This window comes from Talaromyces stipitatus, genomic scaffold (genome assembly GCF_000003125.1).
Source record: "Talaromyces stipitatus ATCC 10500 scf_1105507295549 genomic scaffold, whole genome shotgun sequence".
NCBI classification, from domain to species: domain Eukaryota; kingdom Fungi; phylum Ascomycota; class Eurotiomycetes; order Eurotiales; family Trichocomaceae; genus Talaromyces; species Talaromyces stipitatus.
The window spans coordinates 2,896,081-2,917,126 of NW_002990117.1; the positions used below are offsets into that span (position 1 = coordinate 2,896,081).

Sequence of the window (21,046 nt, forward strand, 5' to 3'; positions counted from 1 at the left end):
CAGCATACACACTAAGCCACGACGCAACTACGTACAGGGATCGAAAATCTGGCTGCGATAATTGCTGCAACCAACTCTATCTACCGGACTTGTTTCCGAGCCTCGGGCGCCCATGTCACAAAAGATCCAAGACCCTAGCTACTGACTGCCAAAAGAAATATACATAATAGCGCCAAAAACCCCGCCCTATCTAATCAATCAAAGTTTTGTGACAAGATTATTTAGCTTCTTACCGGCAAAAGGTTTCTGGGAGGGATCTGAGTGAGAGTGAAGCAGACGTTGGTCAAAAGGTCTTGTATAGACTTTTGAGATGGCACAGGATACTTCAGCAGAGGGTCTTGAAAAGGCTATTGAGACGTCAGATACTTCCGTAAACGGAAGTGAGAGTGCTGTGCCAAAGACAGAGGAGATCGCTCCACACGCGAATACCGGTTATCATAATGCAGAGCTCGATTTTGATACAGGCTTCAAGGCCTGGTCGCAAGTGCTTGGGTCTTTCTTTTTGTTTTTCAACTCATGGTATGTCTATGCGTATATCCTGTTAGCCAGAAAAAGCTGACTTGGGAAAATCGTTCTAGGGGGTTGATTAATACATTTGGTGCTTTTCAGGTACCTACACCTCCTCTCTTACTCCTCTAATCCAGAATTTGCTATAGATATGCTCCCGAACATCCAGCTAATGATGCATAGACTTACTACGAAGACCAAATTCTATCTCACGAATCAGCATCCACAATCGCCTGGATTGGTTCTATTGAATCTTTCCTTCTCATGTTCATAGGAGTCGTTGCAGGTCCCCTATTCGATGCTGGATTTCTCTCGGTAATGCTGGCCTTCGGTAGCTTCATGGTCGTCTTCGGTTATATGATGACCAGTCTCGCCTCTGAATACTATCAAGTCATGCTAGCACAAGGTATCTGTGTCGGGATTGGTGCCGGATTCCTATTCGTACCATCAGTAGCCATTTTGCCGCAATATTTCCGAAAAAGGCGAGCTCTCGCAAACGGCATTGCAGCTTCAGGTAGCAGTTTCGGCGGTGTCATCTATCCGATTATGTTCGATCAGCTCCAGAGACAAGTCGGCTTCCCCTGGGCTACTCGAGCCATCGCTTTTGTAGCTTTGGGGACATGTACGTTTTCGTGTCTCATACTACGTGCGCGTTTTCTTCCAACCGAACGACGAGATTTGATCCAGCTCTCTGCTTTCAAAGAAGTTCCGTACACACTATTTTGTTTTGGAATGTTCTTTGGATTCCTAGGTTTCTACAATTTCCTGATCTATGTTCAACCATGGGCAATTCAGAATGGAGTCGTGAACGCAAATTTAGGGTTCTATCTAGTCTCTATCCTGAACGCAGCCTCGATCTTTGGTCGTATCACGCCAAATTTGATAGCCGACTACACGGGTCCAATCAATATCCTTCTACCGGCTGCAGGTCTCACAGCACTAATGGCTTTTTGCTGGATCGCTGTCAACTCAGCTGCGGGTATCATTGTCCTTGCCGCTCTATATGGTTTCTTTTCCGGTGGCTTCGTCTCTCTACCACCCGTCGTCATGATGGCCATCACAAAGGACTTTCGGGATCTGGGAACTCGATTGGGCATGTGTTTCAGTATTTCTTCCTTGGCCCTTTTAGTCGGTACACCGATTGGAGGCGCTATTCTGTCTGCTGGTAATTCATACCTCGGCGTGCAGTTGTTCTGTGGAGCATGTCTTGCGACTTGTGCTGCGTTTATGGTCGTTATTCGATTTATCCGTGTTGGATGGAAGTTGACTGCTCGAACATGATACAGCGTGTCCATCGCAATTCACGAAGTTCAATTTCTATATATCAATCCGCGAGACGGGGAGGAGGAACTTTTTAACTGCATACCATGGCGTCGCTCTGTTATTCTTTTAGATTCATTTTCCGGCACAATCTTGTTAACTGCATAGTACATTCTATGGTGTCTATTATGCATCACTCTCAGTGTTGGGAGACAATCAGGGACATACGTCACTGCATGAGGCATATCGATAGCTTGATTTCGGGGTTTGACCTGGGGATTCGATTATGCCTCAGATATTCACACAAAAGCATTAATGTATATTATCGAAAATAATTTCGGTCAAATCATGGTTCTTTTAAAGCATTATTCAATGGGTGTGGAAAGAACTTAGATATACATGAAGACACTTGCCTCTTGAATTCCTCGACACCAGTAAATGTATACGTACAATATCCACCATAGAACCTCGTAAATCAGTTATCCCATACGCCTGCCAGATGAATCTATATATGCAATGTTTTCATCTCCTCTTTATATCATGAACGTGATACCTACGTATCAATAGACATCCTCCGGATTCACCAAAAAGTTCTCACCATCTTCTCGAACGTGTATAAGATCTTTATCCCTACTACAAGGTTTGCGCATATCGAACGCATCTTCGCCTTGATCGGACATTCCGGTGGGATCGTCTTGGTAGTAATTCACAACTCGTCGGAAGACAGAGTACCTGACAAGTACGATTAGCCAATAGTCCAGAGAAAGCCTTCTTGTTTTGTTTCTGGGCAGGAAAAAACGTACCCCATGCCCTTATACATATCCACCGCTACTCGATTCGTCGCTCGAACATACAAATCCACAAACCACGCGTCATTGATATCAGACGAATGCTCCAAACTCTCTGTCAACCGTGTCGCATATCCCAGTCTTCTCCATGCCGGCGCAACAGTTAATACTGTTATATGACCATGCCAAGGTGTGTAATGCTCCGAATTCCGCATTGCCGCCGGTTGTTCCTCTAATTTCCCCATAACTGTGTTTGTTGCCGTCAGCATTTTTGCACTTTTTTTGTTTTAAAGCGGTTACGACTTACTGTAGCCCACGATGCCCGCATCTCGGTCTTGAACGACGCTGAATAGCGACGGCCAGCGCATTAGGTAATTCAGGTAAAATCCCAGGTCATAGTTTTCGGTAAGAGCGTCGAGATTGGTCAGGTTCAAGGAAAACATGTCCATCGGTGTCATGCGCCGTATATAACTCATTTTCGTTAGTTTTTGGTTTGCTCGGATGATCGTTTCTGTTATAGGTCGAGGTCGGAGGGAATGCTATGCTGCAGATAACAACGCCCGATAGAATGATTGCAAATCTCGGTTGATTATCTAGCAATGCATTCTCTGTATTATTTGAATTTCACTATCATTAGAGGTAATTTGTTGATGAAGCGGGGGGAGTCCGGCGCTGACTGACCGCCTTTGAGTGTCTCACGGAAAAGACGGTAGACTGTGCACCTTCATCTTTAATCCGCGAATGTACCGTCAACAAACACTCCAACCACCGCGTTGCTTAGACTTTTTGCGCTTATGCAAGGGAGCAATGCAATACGACTCATCAGTATTACAGATCAAGAGATTATTTTGACAACAGCCAACGTGCCAGCTCAACAACCTCCTTTTAAGGCCCGATTTCTAAAAGGATCCATTTCCCAATACAGAGAGGTATTAAACTGACTCTTTCCGACGTTCTTGAGATTTGGTTCGCCCCTATCGCCTGTCGTTGATCTCGGACTTGGGCTCTAGGCCCATCTTTCATAACTGAAGGCCATGAAAACCGAGGATCGACTGTGATACTCAACTCCGATAATTCCAATACTTGTGTGTACAATTCCGTTGTTTCTTGTGTACAGAAATCGAACGAGGCGGAAGCCTTGCTACCGCGAAACAAATGTCGACACCGTCTTCCCCAGTCTCGCCGAGACATCGTCGGCACCCATCAAGTTTCGATATGACGCCAACCATAAATGACGCAAATGATAACGGCTATTTCTATCTTCAGACCCCTCAATCTCCGGGCTCCCTATCCGCAGACGGGCAGCATCTGCGACATTCTATATCATCCAACAGTGATCGGCGTATGTCTGCAGTATATATGGGAGCCGTGGATTCTGGCGGGGGATTGGGAAATTTGGCAGACGAGCTGGCTGATGCTTGGGGTGATGGCGAGGGATACGAATATGCCTCGGGAATAGAGGTCAATGATCAAATGAACAATATACACGACGACAACCATTCGTCCGGAGAACAGACACCCCGCGAACAGACTTCGCCCAGCGATACGAATAGTTTACAGCCTCCAAGAAATAGAGAGAAACAAATACAGAATCGGCATCATCGACGCACAGAATCTCAGTATGATGGTTCGGATTATGGAAACGACTCGGATTTCGAAGAGGGAAGCGAGTTCTCTCCTAATTTCGAGAGGAGACTGGCAGGAATTGAAAGCTTGGCTAGACGGGGGATAGAGGAAAATGGCAGTTCAAATGATCAGATTATACAGCGATTTGTTGAAGGTCTCAGGGATCTGGGTGCTCAAAGCGGAATCGAGAATGGGGCTGCAAGGTTTGCGTTACTACCATCTCCAAGAGTGGGTGAACATACTAACGTTTATGCAGATTGATCACCGCTCATACATCTATCACATCACATCTCACGCACCAGACTCGAGCATTACAAACATTGATACACCCCCTTTTATTCTCTCATTTCCCTTTGCTATCCCTCGAATCCATGGACGACCTTATACCCTTGATTGACGAAGGCCTCCTCCCAAACCTACCACTTCCCTTCTCCACACAACAAACACACAACTCTTCTCTCCGACCGCAGTCCGCCTCATCCTCACGGTCCTCACAGAGTCAAGCAGCCACATCCGCAGACCCACTTCTATCGCTACAAGCCCTATTAGGCCAAACATCAGACTTAACCCTCACCCTCCGAACCCTGAGTGACACCCTCCACGAATCCCGCCAATTAACATCCACAGCCTCCCGCCGCCTCCGATCAGCGCGGGAACTAGTCGCAGAAATCAAACGCGAGGACGAAGATCGCGAAGAGGGTCATCGCTGGATAGAAAGTGGGCAATGGGACCGCAAACTCAAAGAGCGCGAGGCAGGTCGAGTCTGTGGAGAAGTTGTGAGTGGCTTTGAAGCGGTTTGCGGTGAATGGAGGAGGAAATTGTTTGGTGCTTCGGGGGCTTCGTCTGCACCTGCAGCTACTGAAGCGGCGGCTTAACCGATTCCAATTCTATGCGGGAAAGAAGGGAGATTTGGCAGATACCATGAACGTTTTTACATACTATCTGATGACGATATTGCTTTTTTTTTTCTCTCTTGGCTTTTTTTCTTGTTCCATTTGCATTACGACGGATTTACACTGTTTTGTTTTCTGTTGTTTATAATCATACATCATACACATAGATATCCCCCTTGATAGCAGCTTTGTTTTCAAGTTCCGTGGATTTGAAGGTCACTTGCGTTTTAGACTCAGCGTTCGAGTACGTAATCAGTTGGATTATGAAGCTACCAAAAAAAGCATATATCGATACCATGTTGATTCATCACCCAACATCCATTCTAGGTCAGTCTAATCTCCTGCTTCGATCATCCATATAACATGATAAAAGAGTAAGGGGGAATGGGGAAAACACGTGCAAAGGGGATAGATACTTCAGGAGAAAAATTATGCGGAGAAGGGTAAAGAGAAGAAAAGTCTGAATCGAGATATCAAGGTCTTTCCCATAAACGTCCTCAAATTTCGATCAAGAAAGGGAGAAGATGGAAATGATGCTACTATGGACATGGTCACATAAAACATGAGAGAAACCAAGTAAAGAAACTAAAACCGTACTTTTCGCATGAAACCAAGAAAGAAGAGACAGACCCCAAAAGTTTATTTGAATAAACCTCCGTTGTCGTGAGAAATGAAAAGTAACGACTGGAACAAAAGTTACTGTTGTCCGCGCTTGTGAGGAGGGACCCATTTGCCACCGGTTGGTTTGCTTTCTTCGGATCGCTCGCTGGTAGCTGCTGAAGGTCTGGGAGCAGGGGCACCGCTTCCTTCACGCTGGTGACGAGGGATGTACTTCTCGGTTGATGCAGGAGGGGCAGCGGATCTGGCTGATTGGGCTCCGGCACCTTGACGCATGGCGGGGGGAACGTAACCACCGGTCTTGCGTGGTAGGGTGGCAGTAGGTTCTTCCTTGGCTGCGGCAGGAGCCGCGGTGGGAGTAGCAGCAGCGGTCTCTCCTGCGGCCTCCTTGGCTGCGAGACGCTCTCTCCAGCTTGCGCCAGTGCCGGCACCACCACGAGGAGCCAGGTTGAGTCTTGGTGGGCCTCTTTCACCGCGTTCAGCGACAGGTTCAGCACGAGTGGGTTCAGGAACGCCGCCGGCTTTGCGAGCTGCGCGGCGAGCTTCAGCTTCCTCTTCACGTTGTTTCTGTTTGACGGCGATCTCGTCAAGTTTCCTATAGCAGAGTCAGTTTAGTATACGGTCAGATTTGTGGGAAATGATTTAGGTAAGCACATACCTTCTCTCTTCTTCTCTCTGAGCTTTCCTTTCAGCCATAATACGTCTCTGTTCCTCCTCGCGTGCAGTACGTTCCTCCTCTTCACGCTTAATACGCTCTTCTTCCTCCTTTCTGCGGCGTTCCTCTTCCTCACGTTCTGCCTTCTCACGACGACGACGCTCCATGACCTCCTTGATACGTTGCTTCTTCTTCGCCTCAAGTTCTCGCTCGGCGGCTTTGCGGCGCTTCTCGAACTCTTCGTGACGCTTCTCATTGAGACTATCACGGAACTCAGTGAAGACTGGCACAAGACGGCTCAATCGGTGTTTGAGAGCGACGTCAGCCTTGTGTTTCAATTGAGCTTCCTTCAACGTCTCCTCCTTTTGAAGCTCGTAGACCTCCATATCATGCTGTTTCTGTCTTTCGTAATCTTCCGGAATATGTTTAAGCTCCTCGCGACGGAAGGCACGTTCTAAATGGTCAATTCGCTTAGCTGTGATACGGATGCGGTCATTGAGCTCGTTCTTCTCCTTTTCAAGTTGGGCCAATTTCATGGCACGGAGACGGTTGCTGTCGAGCTCCTCAGGGTCAATCTCATTGATATCAATGCCTTTGACGCCGCTTAGTTCTTCAAGCTGCTTCTTCAGTTCCTGCTTACGAATGCGGTCTTGTTCATCCTTGAGACGCTTCTTTTCACGTTCACGATGCTCATCCAACAGTCTCTGCTTCTCAGCTTCCTGGAGTTGTTGAGTGCGGATTCTCTTGCGAGTTTCCTCTTCACGTTGTTTGCGCTGAAGAGATTCTGTGGCAGCCTCCTTCTTCTTCTCGATGATAACACGACGGGCCAAGGTCTCCTGGTGCTCCTTTGCAGCACCCTCCAAGGCACGGGCATGTGCACGCTGCTTAGCCTCCAGGCGGCTTGCAGTATAAGAAGGATCAACATAGAGACAAGTAACATGCAATGTCTTGGCCAGGCGAGTAAGCTGAGAACGAGCGATTTCAGCCGGTGTGCTCTGCAAGCGTTGAACAGATCCCACCTCGCTTTCGGCGGATCCCGCTGCACTACCTGGGTGCAGAGCCTTAGCAGATGAGAAAATATCGGAGTCGAAAGTAAGAACACCAGCCACATGATCAACACGGATGGCCAAGTCGCCCTTCTTGCAACCGTTCATGATGAACTTTTCAATCATCGACTGAGTGACTTGGAATGGGTCGGGAAATTGGGCAAGCTCATAAACGAATTTGAGCTCAACAGACTCGTACACTTGAGAAAGCTGCTGGAAGAGACGAGTGAGGATGACCTGTTGCAAGGGGACAACATACTTTTCCATCTCAGGATCAGCACCAATCTGTTTAAGGATAGGAGTGATCTTCTTGCAAATTGACAATGGATGGAAATCAACTTCAAGGATGTTGTACAAGTCACGGATCTCTGGGCGAGCACGCTTGAGTAAGCCCTTGTTGAGAGCGTCTTTGAAAAGAGCAGCACGAGTGGGGGGCTGGGCCATGCCGAGCAAGTTGGTAAGACGAGCATTCTTGTTCTTCCTCACTTCATCTACGTCGACTAGAGCACCACGAGAGCGAGAGGTGCTGATGACAGGAATTGAGAGAGCAGCAAGCAAAACAAAGGATGCAGCCTTGGTCATATCCGCCTCTGTGACAGAAGGGTTGTCCTTCTTGGCTCCCTGGCCTGTGGCGAGAGTAACAGCAGACTGGCGCAAGAGGTTGTAAAAGCGGTTCCAGGCAGCCGCATGGAACAAGTAGTTCTCGCTCACCAAGAAGATACGAGCGAGCTTTTCGTAGTAGTTGGCCATCATAACGTTCTTTGCAGGTCGCTTGCTGAGGCTCAACAGGGTGTGAATGTCCTCCACACTACGGAAGGCTTCCTGCCATAATTCCAACTCAACGGCCACATTAAGCTGCTGGAAACGAGTATCCAAGTGGCGCTGAAGAGTATCCGGATCGCTCAGGTTGATAGCATGCATCTGAGTGGAATATTTGGCGGCATTCTGAACGTGGTTGCGCAGAAGTTCACACAGACGACGGAATTCGGTCTTGCGAGTATACTTGAGGCAGAACTGGAAAGCCTGGAGGGCAGTCGTTTGATACATAATCTCGAGACGAGCATTGTTCTTCAATATCTCGAGCACAGTTCGGTAGGTTTCCCACAAAAATTTGAGCCACGGGGTAACGATAGCACGGTCGGTACGGTCCTTGGATTGTTCGCCAGACACAGTAGCCAAAAGAATAGTCTCAGGAGTTTCAATGGCTTCGAGGTCGTCGACGTTGGTCGAAGGGGCAGTCGACTCGAGCGATGACTGAATTTCGTCGGCCTTGGCTTGAGCCTCGGTAACCTTTTGCTCGGCGAGTTCGATGAAATGCTTGAGAACAGTCTGCTCGAGAAGGAGTCATTAGATCAAGCCATTTTGGTAGATTATTTCCCTGATCGCTTACCTCGATGGTTCCCACATTGGTGTTCTGCGCGATGTTCTTATACTGATAAAGACCGTCCTTGGCGGCTTTTCCTTTGCGCAAATCGACACAGAGTTCAACAAACAGGATCATCACCGGTTCCAAAGACGCGACGGGGCTGCTACGAGTTCGTTTCGAGGTAACATGTTCGTGAAGAACCGTGAGCGCGGCAGGAGCCTGGCCCACAGCAATGAGTTCCCTAGCCCTCTATACATCCAATACTGTCAGTAAAATGTTTTCTTTTGTCTCAAAGACATTCAGAAAAAGAAGGTATCATCCAAATCCGAACATAGAGATAGCAGGATCGTCTCGTCGTACCTTGAGGACATTTTCGGGCTTGATATGAGGTGGAGGAGGCATGGTGGGCAGTCTGCCCCTTAGGCGAAGTGTTTATTTTTTTTTTTTTTTGAGTAAAGGCGATCGAGTACAAAGTCAAGGTTGGTGATCAGCCGATACACTCAAATCAAACTGCAGCAGGTATCTAGAGATACAGTCGAATCTGTCGAACCTGGCTGATGCAGCGGGGTGAAAGGCCGTGACGGAACTTTGAGGCAAATTCTGGTTGGAGCCGAGAGTAGCGTTGTGCGATTCCCATCAAAAATGTTTGTTGCTGCCTTAGGCAGCAAAGAGATGCCAAGCCTGACTACTCCCAATACAGGATCAGTAATCATGTGATTAGACATTTCAGTGCGCTAACCAGGATAAGACTAGCATTAATAAATCACGTGCTATGGTTCTCTCATACTTTTTTCTTTTTGTGCTCGACGGAGCATCGGACAATAACTGTACCTACAGCATCTGAGTGGCGTTCCATTAGACGATGCTTCTACGGGGTAATGAGCTATTTGCTTGCCCTGAACAGGCTGAAATGGATACAACCACGCATAAGAGATGCTCGCTTTTCGATATCGGGAATGTCGTACTTGTTTCATGTTTATCCACCATTTTCCCTGATCAATTCTTCAGTTTTTCTGCAATCAAGATGAACCCTTGAAAGTCAGACCGTTGGACTAGGAGTAGTCTAGCCTAGAAGGCGTAACATCGACTATCCGCTTAGTCGCCGAACTAGTGGCTTCACCCCATTATGATTGGACAGGGACCCGGTGTGGATTTGGGGTTGGGGATCGTAGAAGAGCAGATTCAGATGCTTCCATAATGCGCAGAATCAGATAAATGAAGACTCCAGAATATCAAGGAGAGAGGCGATAGATCACTTGCTCGATCACTCTCCTTAGTGTCACTCCTCCGGTCTTAGATAAGCCGACAGACAGCGTGAACCGACAAACTTCTTCAGATTTCCCTCTGGAATGATTACCGTATCAGGACTAGCGCGACAATAGATGCCTTAGGCCAAGGCTGGCTCCCTTTCTCTGTGAGCATCTTCCCTCTGGTTCTCCCCCTCGCTGTTTCGCTCTCCTCTCCCTACGGCTTATTCCGCACCACACTCGCTCTCACAAAGTTACCTTCGTCGTTTTAGACTGAGAGCGCACATACATACTAGTCTGCCTCCCGGTCCACCTCGTGTCCTGTGTGTCTTGCTTGCTCTCTCTCTCTGTGTGTGTGTGTCTCCTCGCTCCCCGTCAACAATCAATCCTGCTATCTTCGTCGCTCCCTTCTTCCTCTGCGTCCCTGCCGCCGCCTCCCAGACACCTCACTCTCTTTTCTTCTGTCTCACACGGTTGCAAGGCCGATCGTCTCTCCTGCGACAATTGCAGCGACTTCACGTCCCGTTTTATCGCTTTCGGCTGTGAAGAATAGGAGAGAAATAATAAATTCCAGCGTCCAAAACGAGGGTCAGGGATACAACGTCGCCAAAGAGAGTCGACTGTCCGCCGTTTCCGAGATCACCACCATCGACCAATTTTCAAGATGCCTACCTACGAACTCCGATCAGGCGGCGATGTTAAGAATAAAAAACAGAGCATGGCCGATCTGAAATATCGTCGCCTAACGGAATTGAATAGTCGCTTGAAGGAAGACTTGGACCGTCCTCGCGTCAAGGTGTCCGAAGCTGCTTTATCGTGAGTCTTCCCCCTGGCGTCGTTGAACAGCTGATACAGCTGTGAACGACCACCACAACCTACCTCCCCCGCATGCGATCCAGTAATAGTGCGTTTCTACACACATCAATTGACTGATGACATTGTAAATAGTCTTATTAATTATTGCAACAATACCCGTGACTTTATGGTTCCTTCCGTCTGGGGTCAGGTATGTTTCATGTTTCCTAGGGTTCTCGCATTGAAGTCAATAGCTCATTCCATTCCAGGTTGATAAGAAAGAAGACCCCTACGCACCTCAACAATCCGGTGGCTGCTGTACCGTGATGTAAACGGATCGAGTCGTCCTGCCGGTTCCTCATCATAAACCATCCTATAACGATGACTCGACCGGTCCTCGCTATTTTCTTTTTTTTCCATTCAGCGACCTCATCGCTTCTTCCTCGGTTCTTTCTTCATACCCCCTTTTGCGACGATAACAATATTTCTCTTCCTCATCGCCCTCACAACTGTACACTGTTACGCTCCATGCAATCCATTCGATTGGCCATTGCATTATTCGATAAGACGATCGATCTTTCAGACCATGCAACGCATGCATGCAACACGGACTAATGAATCCCTGGACCTTCAACTCTATATGGTCTGGCATAATTCAATTTCAAAACAACAATTATTATATTTTCCTATCTTGGTTGGTATAAGTCTGGTGGCGTCCAATTTCTTACTTTGCTTTCCTCTTCCTGATGACGAGACATTCGATCCCGACCGAAAAAAAAAAGTCCTAGAACTGAAATACTTTGAAAGTTGCGCTGGTTTGATCGTCTGTGTAGTTCGACATAACGCAAAAAAAAAAATGTACTGTTTTTCCTTTCCTTTCCCTTCTGTCCGTCTTCCAGGCGTGATCTCTACCTTTTGACGGTTATCCTTTTTCTTTTCTTTTGTCCCTTCTTGCTGATTCCCTTTGATTTTCCTCCTGTTCTTTCGATACGATTGAGTATCGTTTTGTTTCAAGTCGACCCGTTAAAGCTGGAACGAAAGCAAACATGGAGTAGTACTATCTATTGTCATTTACGGCCGTGGCAGTTTTTCTTTTCTTTTCTGATTTTCGAAGGCAAGAGGGCGCTCGATTTTTGAACTTTTTACATATATTGATTTCGTTGTATAATAGATTTATTTCTTTTATTATTATTGATGTTACGTTGCAGTTGATCGATATGAATGGATCTATTAGGAAGTAGTTGAATAGTTATTGCAACAGTTTCACCCACACATATCTACTATACATGCCGTTCATAACTTCATAACTACACCAAAACATTGACATGATACCCTAGCGACCCCTACGAAAACGCAGAACCAACATCCAATCCAACCAAATACCCCAACCAAGGGCCCAACCCCATCCAAGCCCTTCTCCTCCCCCCCAATTTTTTGGCTGTTGTCGCCATCTGCAACTCATTCCCAGCTTGTCCATCCACGTGCCCAGAACCCAAAATATCACAAATCCAAGGATTCAACTCCCGATTCAAAACCGTTCGTCGATCATTAGCCATTATAGCACCATAAATATGCGACGAACGAGACGGATCACGACATTGGCGAGCTCGTCGTCGAAGCCATTCGCGAATACCATCTGTTTCCCAGAGATAATTGTTAACAGGGGGAGGGAATTGGAGTTCTGATATTGATAATGGAACATGGCCACCACCAACATCACTGCTGGTGTCAGGGACTTGGTCTAGATGCATTAATTTTGAGAGGATGTTGTCGACTTTGAATAGTGTCAGCGCGAAGTATTTGAGTTCTTCGGCGGCGCTGAATTTGTAGACGAGGGGGTCATCTTCGCGGATTTGGGAGAGAATAGAGGGATAGTAGAGTATGCGCTGGACGCGACAGGTGCAGACGAGACGGGTAAATATGGGGTAGATACGATCAAGAACGTCCTCTTCTTCGTCCTCGGCATTGGGTCCAAAGACTTCAGAGTAATCGTTTGCGGTAATGGTGAAGATTGTGAAGAGTAGGATGGCCTGATAGGTAGCGATTGGCCAGCGGTGGGATGAATATTCTTTCACTGTCCAATTATCCTATTCGACACAAATGAAAGTAAGCAGAAGAGTCCATGTAGAGTAGAAACGGGAAAACGAACCATTTGCGTCACAAAAATAGCATGTAAATGCGCGTGAATCAACCACGCAAGTCTCATCAAGCTCTTTTCCTCGGTCATCCTTAACGTACATATCACCATAGCAAGGACCAAAATCGGTGGCTCTGTCTCGGGACTAAACTGCGGTCTAGTCAAGAAGGGCCACTGGCCATGGAAATGCGCAAAGTAGAGGTTGACGTAGTATTTGGCGTCGAGTTCGTTCATGAGTTGGATCGTCTTCTCACTTTCCAGTTCATTTAAAAAAGGGTAAAAGTCACTAGCTAGAAAACATCTTGATGTTCTGTAGACATCCAACACTCGCAAGCTTGGCGGGGTTGAATCTTCTGTCGGTTGCTGTTGATGCTGGTTTTGCAGTGCCTTTGCATCACTTATGTTCATCAAATCGTGCTGGATTTGTGCTTCGCGTTGTCGTACAGCAGTCCGGAGACTTTGCATTAATGTTTCTTCATTTTGAGACTCTGTTTGGTTTGGAGTTAAGGGTACAGCAACCGTAGGAGCAGGGGCCACTGGTAGTAGGGGTGGTGGTGGTGTAGGAGTATTTGAAGAAGAAGCTGTCACGGAATTGATCAAATCATTCAGACCAAGAAATCGACCTGGTAGATCAGACTCAACACGTCTGCGTTTTCTTCCATCCTAACCAAACTCTTAGCACTTTGATTGTGAAGCATCGAGTAGGAAATGCGCTTTACCTCTTTTTCCTCATACTCAGTTCCTGAAGGTACACTCGCACTTCGACTTTTTAACTTGAGACTCCTATCAAAAGTACATTTAAACCCTCTGTTGCGACACCTTGAACATGGATCGTTCTTGTCACAACGCGCTTTTAGTTGGTGACACCAATCACAGGCCCTTGGAACCCTGGGAGGAGGTTCAGTTCTGTCTTCGCAATGAATCTTTTTATGGCGTCGAAGAGAGTCACTGTAATCGATCGTTAGTATCTCCCTGTATGCTCTCAAACTCGATAGAGACAGAAATACCTCCTGGTAAACCCGATATCACATTCATCACATACAAAAGTCAGTCCTTCTTTGTGTTGCGCTTCATGACGAATCAAATGCTCCTTGCGCACATAACTAGCGTCACAGTCTGGGTCAGAACATTTGAAGCGAGGCGTTCCGAATGACATTTTTCTTGTAAGCTATGGTGTTATTTTTACACTGGCATAGTTGGTCTGAAGAAGTTTGCCTGAGCAAAAAAAAATCTTGCCGAGTGGGAGTGCCGAGTGGGATAGTCGAGATTCAATCTGATTGGACGGATATTTTACGTCACATGCTCTGTTTTCTTCATCTCATCCTAGCCAACAACAACATATAATGTTTGTATGAATATAAAAGCATCAAAATGACAGAACCAATAGCCCCTATTGAACAAACCAGACACCCAAATACGAAGGCAGACGCATCGCGTGAAAACACACACCTTCCTCGAATCACAATAACATACTGCACGCAATGCAAATGGATGCTACGCGCAGCCTACGTATGTTCACCCCCCTTTTTCCGGTATGCTAGGAAATAACTACTAAATCGAACAGTTTGCCCAAGAACTCCTCTCAACGTTCGGCACAACCATAGGCGAAGTCTCGCTTAGGCCAGCTACAGGTGGCATATTCACCGTGACTATCGTATCTACTAGTAGCACAGAAGAGACATTGCTCTGGGACCGTAAGACCAATGGCGGATTTCCTGGTAAGTCTTACAATTTGCTGCTGTTATTTTGTTCCATAGTGTGTAGCTGATCTGACTTGGGAGTGGCAGAAGTTAAACAACTCAAAGCCCTGGTCCGCAACATTGTCGATCCAACTAGGGATCTGGGACATGTTGATAGGGCGCTAAATAAAGCGAATAAAGATAAGGAAGATAGTACCGTTACGAAATCAGAGAATAGTGCTGAGAAACAGCAGGTTGGTGCCGATGCTACTGCTGCTGCTTCCACTGCTACTCAGACAGATGAGAAAGAAGAGGATCTTCCTCTCAAACCTCAAGAGCCATGCGAGGATTGTCAATAATAAGAATAAAGAATATTTTCCTTTTATAGACTTCGCAAAACAGTAAACTCAGGTAACTTCTAACATGAAGCTATATGATAGTCGCTTAGGCTAACCAATCAGACTGCAGTTAAGTTTTAGATTTATTAGCCTAAGGCAGGTAGATACTGCCTCGTGTAATATCGCAGGCTTCAAGTGATGAACAAACGATCACCTTGTTCATTCAAGCTGACTTGCTTCAAAAAAGCTCTCTGTACAATCTCGGAGCGGGTCACAACTTCAGAACCTCTACACTGTGTTGCATGACTCCTTGAGAACCGGAAAATATACCGTTCGACCAAACACGGAGCCCCGTAAAGGGTTCGGTAATTTATGTGGTTTTTGTAGGCTATTTCCGGCTGACACTACTGCTCCAGACAACTGTCGATGTCAACACCATTCGTCTCCAACCCAATTCATTGATTTATCATGATCCAAAAGGGTATCCTCGACCTACCTAATGAAGTTCTAATCTCCATCTTCGAACTCAAAAACCCACAAACTGGTGATTACCATCGCGATGTTATCCCAAACCTTCGGCTCACATGCCGACGCTTCTGTGTCCTGAGCTCACATCTTCTTCTTCGTACGGTGACTGTAGATATCAGCCGACCAGATACCCTCACTCGGCTGCAAAGCATAGCTGCTGATCGCAATATTGCCCGTGGTGTGCGAGAGGTGTACATTCGTCTTCACTTTTATCATCATTGGGTTGCCGCGAGTCAGGAAAATTTCATGGAAGCGGTCGTGTCTGAATGGTTGCAAAGAACTTCCTATATGCACGATTACATCCGGCCAGAAAAGGGGGTTTTGGGTATTGATCAGATTGCATTGTCTTTTCTTAATGGACTAGACAACTCTAGGCAGGACAATGACGATAATCGGGACCAGAATGGAGGAGACACTCTGGCGAAGAACGACAAAACGTCGTCGTCTGAAAGCGAAAGTTTGCGATCACAACTCGTCTGCTCTGAAGCCTACAAGCTGTATCAAACCCGATTCCAAGCCCAGGATCAAATGATGCGCAAAACAGATTTCGCCACAACTCTCGCCGAATCCTTGTCCAAACTGGTGAACTTCACCAACCTAGTCTTTCATGACGGCGCAGTGAACAACAACTACGGCCCCGGAGCCACAGTTTTGCTAGATGTCCACGACTACCTCGGTCAAGAAGAAGCACTTGTGCGCGTCTTCTCTCGACCCATGATTTGGGAAGATGTGCGTTGGATACAACCACTCCGCGATTACTGGGATGCTGTGCCCCTAAATCTACTCGTCGATATACCCCTAGCCATTGGTGCAAGAAAGGATATCTATATCAATTACCTCTCATTCCATGTCTCTGCTGCACCGAGTTATGCCAGCTTCCCGTCAGACCAAACCATACTCGCTTCTCTGTCAGCCGCTATAGATCATATGGCTGTATTCCAACTCATATTCCAGCCTTGCTGTCGAAGCAGTTGCGGTCCATGGCTCGACAACAACAACGAGAACCATACCTCTGTCAGCTTATTGTCAAGAGCAGACTTCCAATCATTAGATCGCTACATCGGCGCTCTATTAAACAGCAGCAATCTCGGCTACATCAAAATCGACCTTAGCGAGTTTTATACCAGTGCCGGGTTCAACTCCGATCTCGATTTTCCTGACCCCGACCCACTCGGGGATTATTGGTATTTCAACCCGCAGGCTGAGATTTGGTCTATCTGTTTGAGACAGGTACCTACCACATCACGGGTTGTGCAGAAACTTGCAGCTGCTCTCTGTGACGATGAGGATGCTGATTTGGGTCTTCATTATATTACGTTGCGGGAGGGGACGTGGAGGGAGACGCTTGATGTGCTGCAGGCAAAAAAGGGCGGACCTAAGATCACCATTGGATATCCGGTTTATGATGGAAGAGGTACTTTCTTTGCCGATTAGGTAAATACTGGAAATGAAATGTATCATAATCAGTCGTTGGTTAGAAATTCCAAGTCAGTGTGTTAAAGTGCTTTGGTCTCTAGATGAACTAGCTTCTGATAATTGCCTTGAAACTGTGAGGCCTCCTACTGTAATACAACCTAGACACGTGAACGTAAATAGCATCATAGGTAAGTTTTATCAATGCCTATTCAATTGATATAGAGATTTCTATATAGACAAGATCATAACAATCCAAGAAAGGGGATATATCAACAAGAAAATGCACGCTCAAATCACAATACCCGCCCTGACTCGGCACTGTACAGAGAAATAACGAACGAAATGACGCCGATGCAAAATACCATCCAATGCACAACAATATAGCAATGGTATCATCCGCCCCAGTTTCGCTTCGTTTTGAAAAATATCAAGTTGGTACAAATTCCACACATAACGAAAGTCCGAATCGTAGATCATTACATCCAACAACGATCGCCTATTCATCGTTAAGCTTCCTTTTGGCGACCTTGTCCATGTCCTCGCGGAGAAAAGAAAGAGTAAGGAATGAAACTATCGAATCACGTCGAAAGCGACAGATAGTTGAAACGTATATCGACTCGGCCCTGAACGCCAATATCCAATTCTATAATCCGATCAATCATAACCGCAACCAGCCGAAATCCCAAAATGCTCGAACGCTCGATTGAAGACCTTCCATAATCCCAAGTGCACCATTCTACCCATCCCACCGATCTAGGACTTCCGTCTCCAAAATGCCAACCTTAGTCGGCTTCTTTTCCGTGGAAGTTCGTGACGAGGCGCAGATGTAAGTTGCTCATGCGAACGATGTGAAGTCCGAAGTTTCTCTTCCGCGTGGTCATGATCGTTACCACTGTTTCCCAGAATTGCCGTCATCAAGTGGTGAGATTTTCCAAACTCCTCAAACCCCTGAGATGAGCGTGGTTTCGGAGGAATAACATGACCGTTTGGTTGGAGACGTTTTCCATACAATCCCGATGAGGATGGACGCGAATGATTGTCGTCAAGCGGATATACATCACTTGCACTGCTCAATCCACTCCCGCGGCTTTCCTTGTCGTCGCTGCTATCTAATGTAACAAAACTGGTTGCATTTGTAGCAGGGGATACAGGGGTTGCTACCGTATTCGTTGTAGTACTTGCGCTCTGCGTTCTTGTGTCCCTGCCGACACCATAAGAGCTCGTTGGACGCGATGCTTGATCAGACGAAGATGCTCGATCATAGTGGGCTTTACTGTGTGTCATCAAAGTGGCGCCTGATGAATCACCCGTATTGCTGTCACCATCATCGCTTGATTGAGACTCTGAAGACGGTTCATCCTTAACCGTTCCATTGGCTGAAGTACTGAAACCCGCGATCGTGGTTTGCGACAAGTCTATGTGATCATTTGCGTAATCCTTCTGGACGGTCAGTGATGGTGCTGTGTTTGTAAGCTCGGGAGGTTCATCCAGAATAATGTGAGCATTCGCATCTCGATCTGTGGAAACATCGTTTTCTTGTACCGTAGAGACCTTGAGGCTCTCACGTCTGGGAGGACTAAGAGATCGGGGAGAACGTTCCCCGCTCGAGGTAGGCGTCATTCGTGTTTCTTCGTCATTAGCCACCTCTTGCCATCTGGCTCTGTTCAGTTTGATGTGTTTGACAGTGCTGATTATTTCCGGACAGAGCCCAGCAACTCCCTCGAACAAAGGTAAGGCAAAGATTGACATAAAGTTGATTTGGCCAAGTGACAGTTTGTGTATGTTGCCTAGTTCAGGTGGTCCACCAAAGAGTGCCGTTTCCATACCAATTTCCTTTTCCATCTCACCTTGATGAGCGAATTCCTCTTGTAGGAGGTTAGTCCACTGTTCTGCGATCTTCCAGGGTCGGGCCTGAGGTAATTCGGTTAGAAATGTGACTGTATCAACGCTAGAGAAGTACGCACCACATTGCTGATGTCAGCACATTTAATAATCAGCCCGCACACGAGAGTTTTGTAAGTGTCGCGATCCTGTGGTGTCCACGACGTAATGTCACTGTTCTCTTCACATTTGCGTTGCAACTCAGCCATGCGACCCATAAATGTGAAGTGTACGCCCATGTCAGTTGCAAGGATCGAACTAATGAGCAATTTCCGCATTTTGGCATCGTGAAAAGCGGCAGGCCAGTGACGACGTAAAATCTGGGAAAAGGCAGCACAATGAAATGCTTCCAGAACAGAGCTGTCGTTATATAGCTGGGCAAGCGGAGCATTCAGTTTGACTAGGAATACGTTGTTCACGCCAGGGTGGCCGACATCGTGACCGATTGCTGCGATCAAGAGTGACAAAGCATCAAAAGGTGTAATCAGTGACGCTACTGGGGATTTCGAAGGAGATGTGTTTGTGTTGGATATGTCGTAAGTAGGAAGGGCGCCAATTCTGATGAGAATATAGAAAACCGATTGGAGAACGTCGACTGCATGGCGGAAATTGTGATAGAGAACAAATGAGTTGTACGCTGCCCGACTGGCAAGCAAAAAGGTTTGGAGTTCGCCTTTTGTTAACCGCCAAGGTCCTACTTCGGGCATTGTCATCGCATGTCCAATCATCGTGCATGCGGCGTACACAAGTTCGTCGTCTGTAAGGTGATGAACCGGAAACCTCCATACGCCAACCTCGCGCTCTATCATCTCTTTTCGTTCGGCCGAAATGTTTAGTTCCCTAAGTCTCAATTAGAATAAGAGGTATCGAAGGACGCTGTGAGAATCTACTTGCCCGTATTGAAATTCTTCAATGACCTGGTCAGGATGGCATATCGACTCGAGCAGTTTCGATACCCTGTCTTCGAGTTAGCGGTGTCACCCAGTAAATGACGACGAAACCTACATTGCCTCCCGTATGTATGAATATGGCTTTTCGGCGTTAACACCAACCCACGATTGCTTCCTAGATTTTTTGATAGATAGAAACCGTGTCATTTCTTTTCGTGCAGTTCGACGAACTCGATAAGCATGCACAAGAAGTCCTTGAACACGAGCCTCCTGTAACGGTTGGCATAGTACATCTGCAGCGCCTGCATCTATACAACGTGACGGCAAACTCGGCAACGCTAGCGATGTAGCGCACAGCTTCTGCGAGAGTTGAGAACACTGTAGTTTTTCGGCCTCTTCCCCCAAACCTTCTGGTGTTCGCATCATGGCAATAGGCGTTATGAGTTTGGGACCATCTTGTAGTTGCAGATCTGACGCCAACAGGGCTAGTAATTGAACTCCGTACGAATCAGAGTATTCCGAAGAAAAGGTGAACCGGCCAGAGAAAGGGGTCGCCGAATCCAGCGTCAAGCTTCCTTCAAATTCGCGACTTTCCTGTCGCCGCGCTCCACCTGTAGACTCAACATCGATAAAAGCAAAAATAGGTGTGCATTCTGGTCCACTTCGATCGTTCAAATCGGCAAGGGCGGCTGCAAAGGTTTGGTTGGAGTGACAGAGGTAGACTGCCGATTGATGAGAGGTTAGCCTATTTGTGATGGATTGATATTCAAGATGGTATAGATCCAACTTACTTCGCTTGCAGACATTGAATAGTACTCTCACTGTCGACTGTAACCTCTCTGGTTCATCTGGAAAAATGACGGCAAGTTCACCCGCAGCTTCACGCTCGAGTAACTCGTCTCTATAGACCCATCTTTCCGTCCCAAATCGGTCGTCGATATAGACCGCATCACATAGATCAACAGACATGGTTTGAAATGTGATTTGTTCCGTGGGTCACGCTGCCCAAGTGACGCACGTATATGTTAAATCCAGAGGGACATATAAGGACGGACCCTACTCATCCACATAGGAGGTCCTCATGCAACGTAGATAATCAGTTTGATAAGTATATATTGCGCACCACGATATATCGAAAGATTGTTTAAGCAGCACGACTCATTGCGCGGCAATTCTGGTGTGAATATATCGAGTCGTACCAGCCGTAGAGTTGATTTTCGTATGCCCAAGCAGTCCTCCTGAAATTTTCGTTATAGTCGACTGCAGTAATCGTGATGAACGTCTGGAGCCGCAAGGTAAGCGCACGGGAAGTAAGATGGTCGCCGAATGCAAGTGGGCGTGTGTAAGTGTAACGCGTATAGAAGTAGTCCGAAAAG

At 46.8% G+C, this 21,046-nt stretch overlaps 9 protein-coding genes across 9 annotated transcripts; 5 read left to right on the forward strand and 4 right to left on the reverse strand.

Annotated features, from left to right (window-relative positions):
- Positions 1 to 192: 192 nt before the first annotated feature.
- TSTA_019240 (MFS monocarboxylate transporter, putative) lies at positions 193 to 2,163 on the forward strand. The gene is made up of 3 exons (XM_002484050.1): positions 193 to 519; positions 579 to 609; positions 691 to 2,163. Exons 1-3 carry the CDS (start codon positions 311 to 313, stop codon positions 1,786 to 1,788), a joined length of 1,338 nt encoding a protein of 445 aa, XP_002484095.1. The 5' UTR covers positions 193 to 310; the 3' UTR covers positions 1,789 to 2,163.
- A 2-nt stretch (positions 2,164 to 2,165) lies between these two features.
- TSTA_019250 (N-acetyltransferase (Nat5), putative) lies at positions 2,166 to 3,196 on the reverse strand. The gene is made up of 3 exons (XM_002484051.1): positions 2,863 to 3,196; positions 2,571 to 2,802; positions 2,166 to 2,499 (listed from the first exon to the last, which is right to left on the reverse strand). Exons 1-3 carry the CDS (start codon positions 3,029 to 3,031, stop codon positions 2,328 to 2,330), a joined length of 573 nt encoding a protein of 190 aa, XP_002484096.1. The 5' UTR covers positions 3,032 to 3,196; the 3' UTR covers positions 2,166 to 2,327.
- Positions 3,197 to 3,710: 514 nt separating this feature from the next.
- TSTA_019260 (uncharacterized protein) lies at positions 3,711 to 5,305 on the forward strand (the record flags this gene model as incomplete). The annotated part of the gene is made up of 2 exons (XM_002484052.1): positions 3,711 to 4,384; positions 4,438 to 5,305. The coding sequence occupies 2 exons, from the start codon at positions 3,711 to 3,713 to the stop codon at positions 5,054 to 5,056; spliced, it is 1,293 nt and encodes a 430-aa protein (XP_002484097.1). The 3' UTR covers positions 5,057 to 5,305.
- A 10-nt stretch (positions 5,306 to 5,315) lies between these two features.
- On the reverse strand, positions 5,316 to 9,161 carry TSTA_019270 (eukaryotic translation initiation factor 3 subunit EifCa, putative; the record flags this gene model as incomplete). The annotated part of the gene is made up of 4 exons (XM_002484053.1): positions 5,316 to 6,287; positions 6,351 to 8,722; positions 8,784 to 9,008; positions 9,120 to 9,161. The coding sequence occupies 4 exons, from the start codon at positions 9,159 to 9,161 to the stop codon at positions 5,771 to 5,773; spliced, it is 3,156 nt and encodes a 1,051-aa protein (XP_002484098.1). The 3' UTR covers positions 5,316 to 5,770.
- Positions 9,162 to 10,670: 1,509 nt separating this feature from the next.
- Positions 10,671 to 11,133, forward strand: TSTA_019280 (G-protein complex gamma subunit GpgA; the record flags this gene model as incomplete). Its single annotated transcript, XM_002484054.1, has 3 exons — positions 10,671 to 10,822; positions 10,955 to 11,012; positions 11,071 to 11,133. 3 exons carry the CDS (start codon positions 10,671 to 10,673, stop codon positions 11,131 to 11,133), a joined length of 273 nt encoding a protein of 90 aa, XP_002484099.1.
- A 1,011-nt stretch (positions 11,134 to 12,144) lies between these two features.
- TSTA_019290 (uncharacterized protein) lies at positions 12,145 to 13,353 on the reverse strand (the record flags this gene model as incomplete). Its single annotated transcript, XM_002484055.1, has 2 exons — positions 12,951 to 13,353; positions 12,145 to 12,888 (listed from the first exon to the last, which is right to left on the reverse strand). Exons 1-2 carry the CDS (start codon positions 13,344 to 13,346, stop codon positions 12,145 to 12,147), a joined length of 1,140 nt encoding a protein of 379 aa, XP_002484100.1. The 5' UTR covers positions 13,347 to 13,353.
- A 956-nt stretch (positions 13,354 to 14,309) lies between these two features.
- Positions 14,310 to 14,976, forward strand: TSTA_019300 (selenoprotein domain protein; the record flags this gene model as incomplete). The annotated part of the gene is made up of 3 exons (XM_002484056.1): positions 14,310 to 14,447; positions 14,503 to 14,656; positions 14,726 to 14,976. The coding sequence occupies 3 exons, from the start codon at positions 14,310 to 14,312 to the stop codon at positions 14,974 to 14,976; spliced, it is 543 nt and encodes a 180-aa protein (XP_002484101.1).
- Positions 14,977 to 15,423: 447 nt separating this feature from the next.
- TSTA_019310 (uncharacterized protein) lies at positions 15,424 to 16,917 on the forward strand (the record flags this gene model as incomplete). Its single annotated transcript, XM_002484057.1, has 2 exons — positions 15,424 to 15,827; positions 15,858 to 16,917. 2 exons carry the CDS (start codon positions 15,424 to 15,426, stop codon positions 16,915 to 16,917), a joined length of 1,464 nt encoding a protein of 487 aa, XP_002484102.1.
- A 162-nt stretch (positions 16,918 to 17,079) lies between these two features.
- TSTA_019320 (high affinity cAMP phosphodiesterase, putative) lies at positions 17,080 to 20,639 on the reverse strand (the record flags this gene model as incomplete). Its single annotated transcript, XM_002484058.1, has 5 exons — positions 17,080 to 18,810; positions 18,864 to 19,620; positions 19,675 to 19,737; positions 19,786 to 20,392; positions 20,462 to 20,639. 5 exons carry the CDS (start codon positions 20,637 to 20,639, stop codon positions 17,653 to 17,655), a joined length of 2,763 nt encoding a protein of 920 aa, XP_002484103.1. The 3' UTR covers positions 17,080 to 17,652.
- Between the last annotated feature and the right edge of the window lie 407 nt (positions 20,640 to 21,046).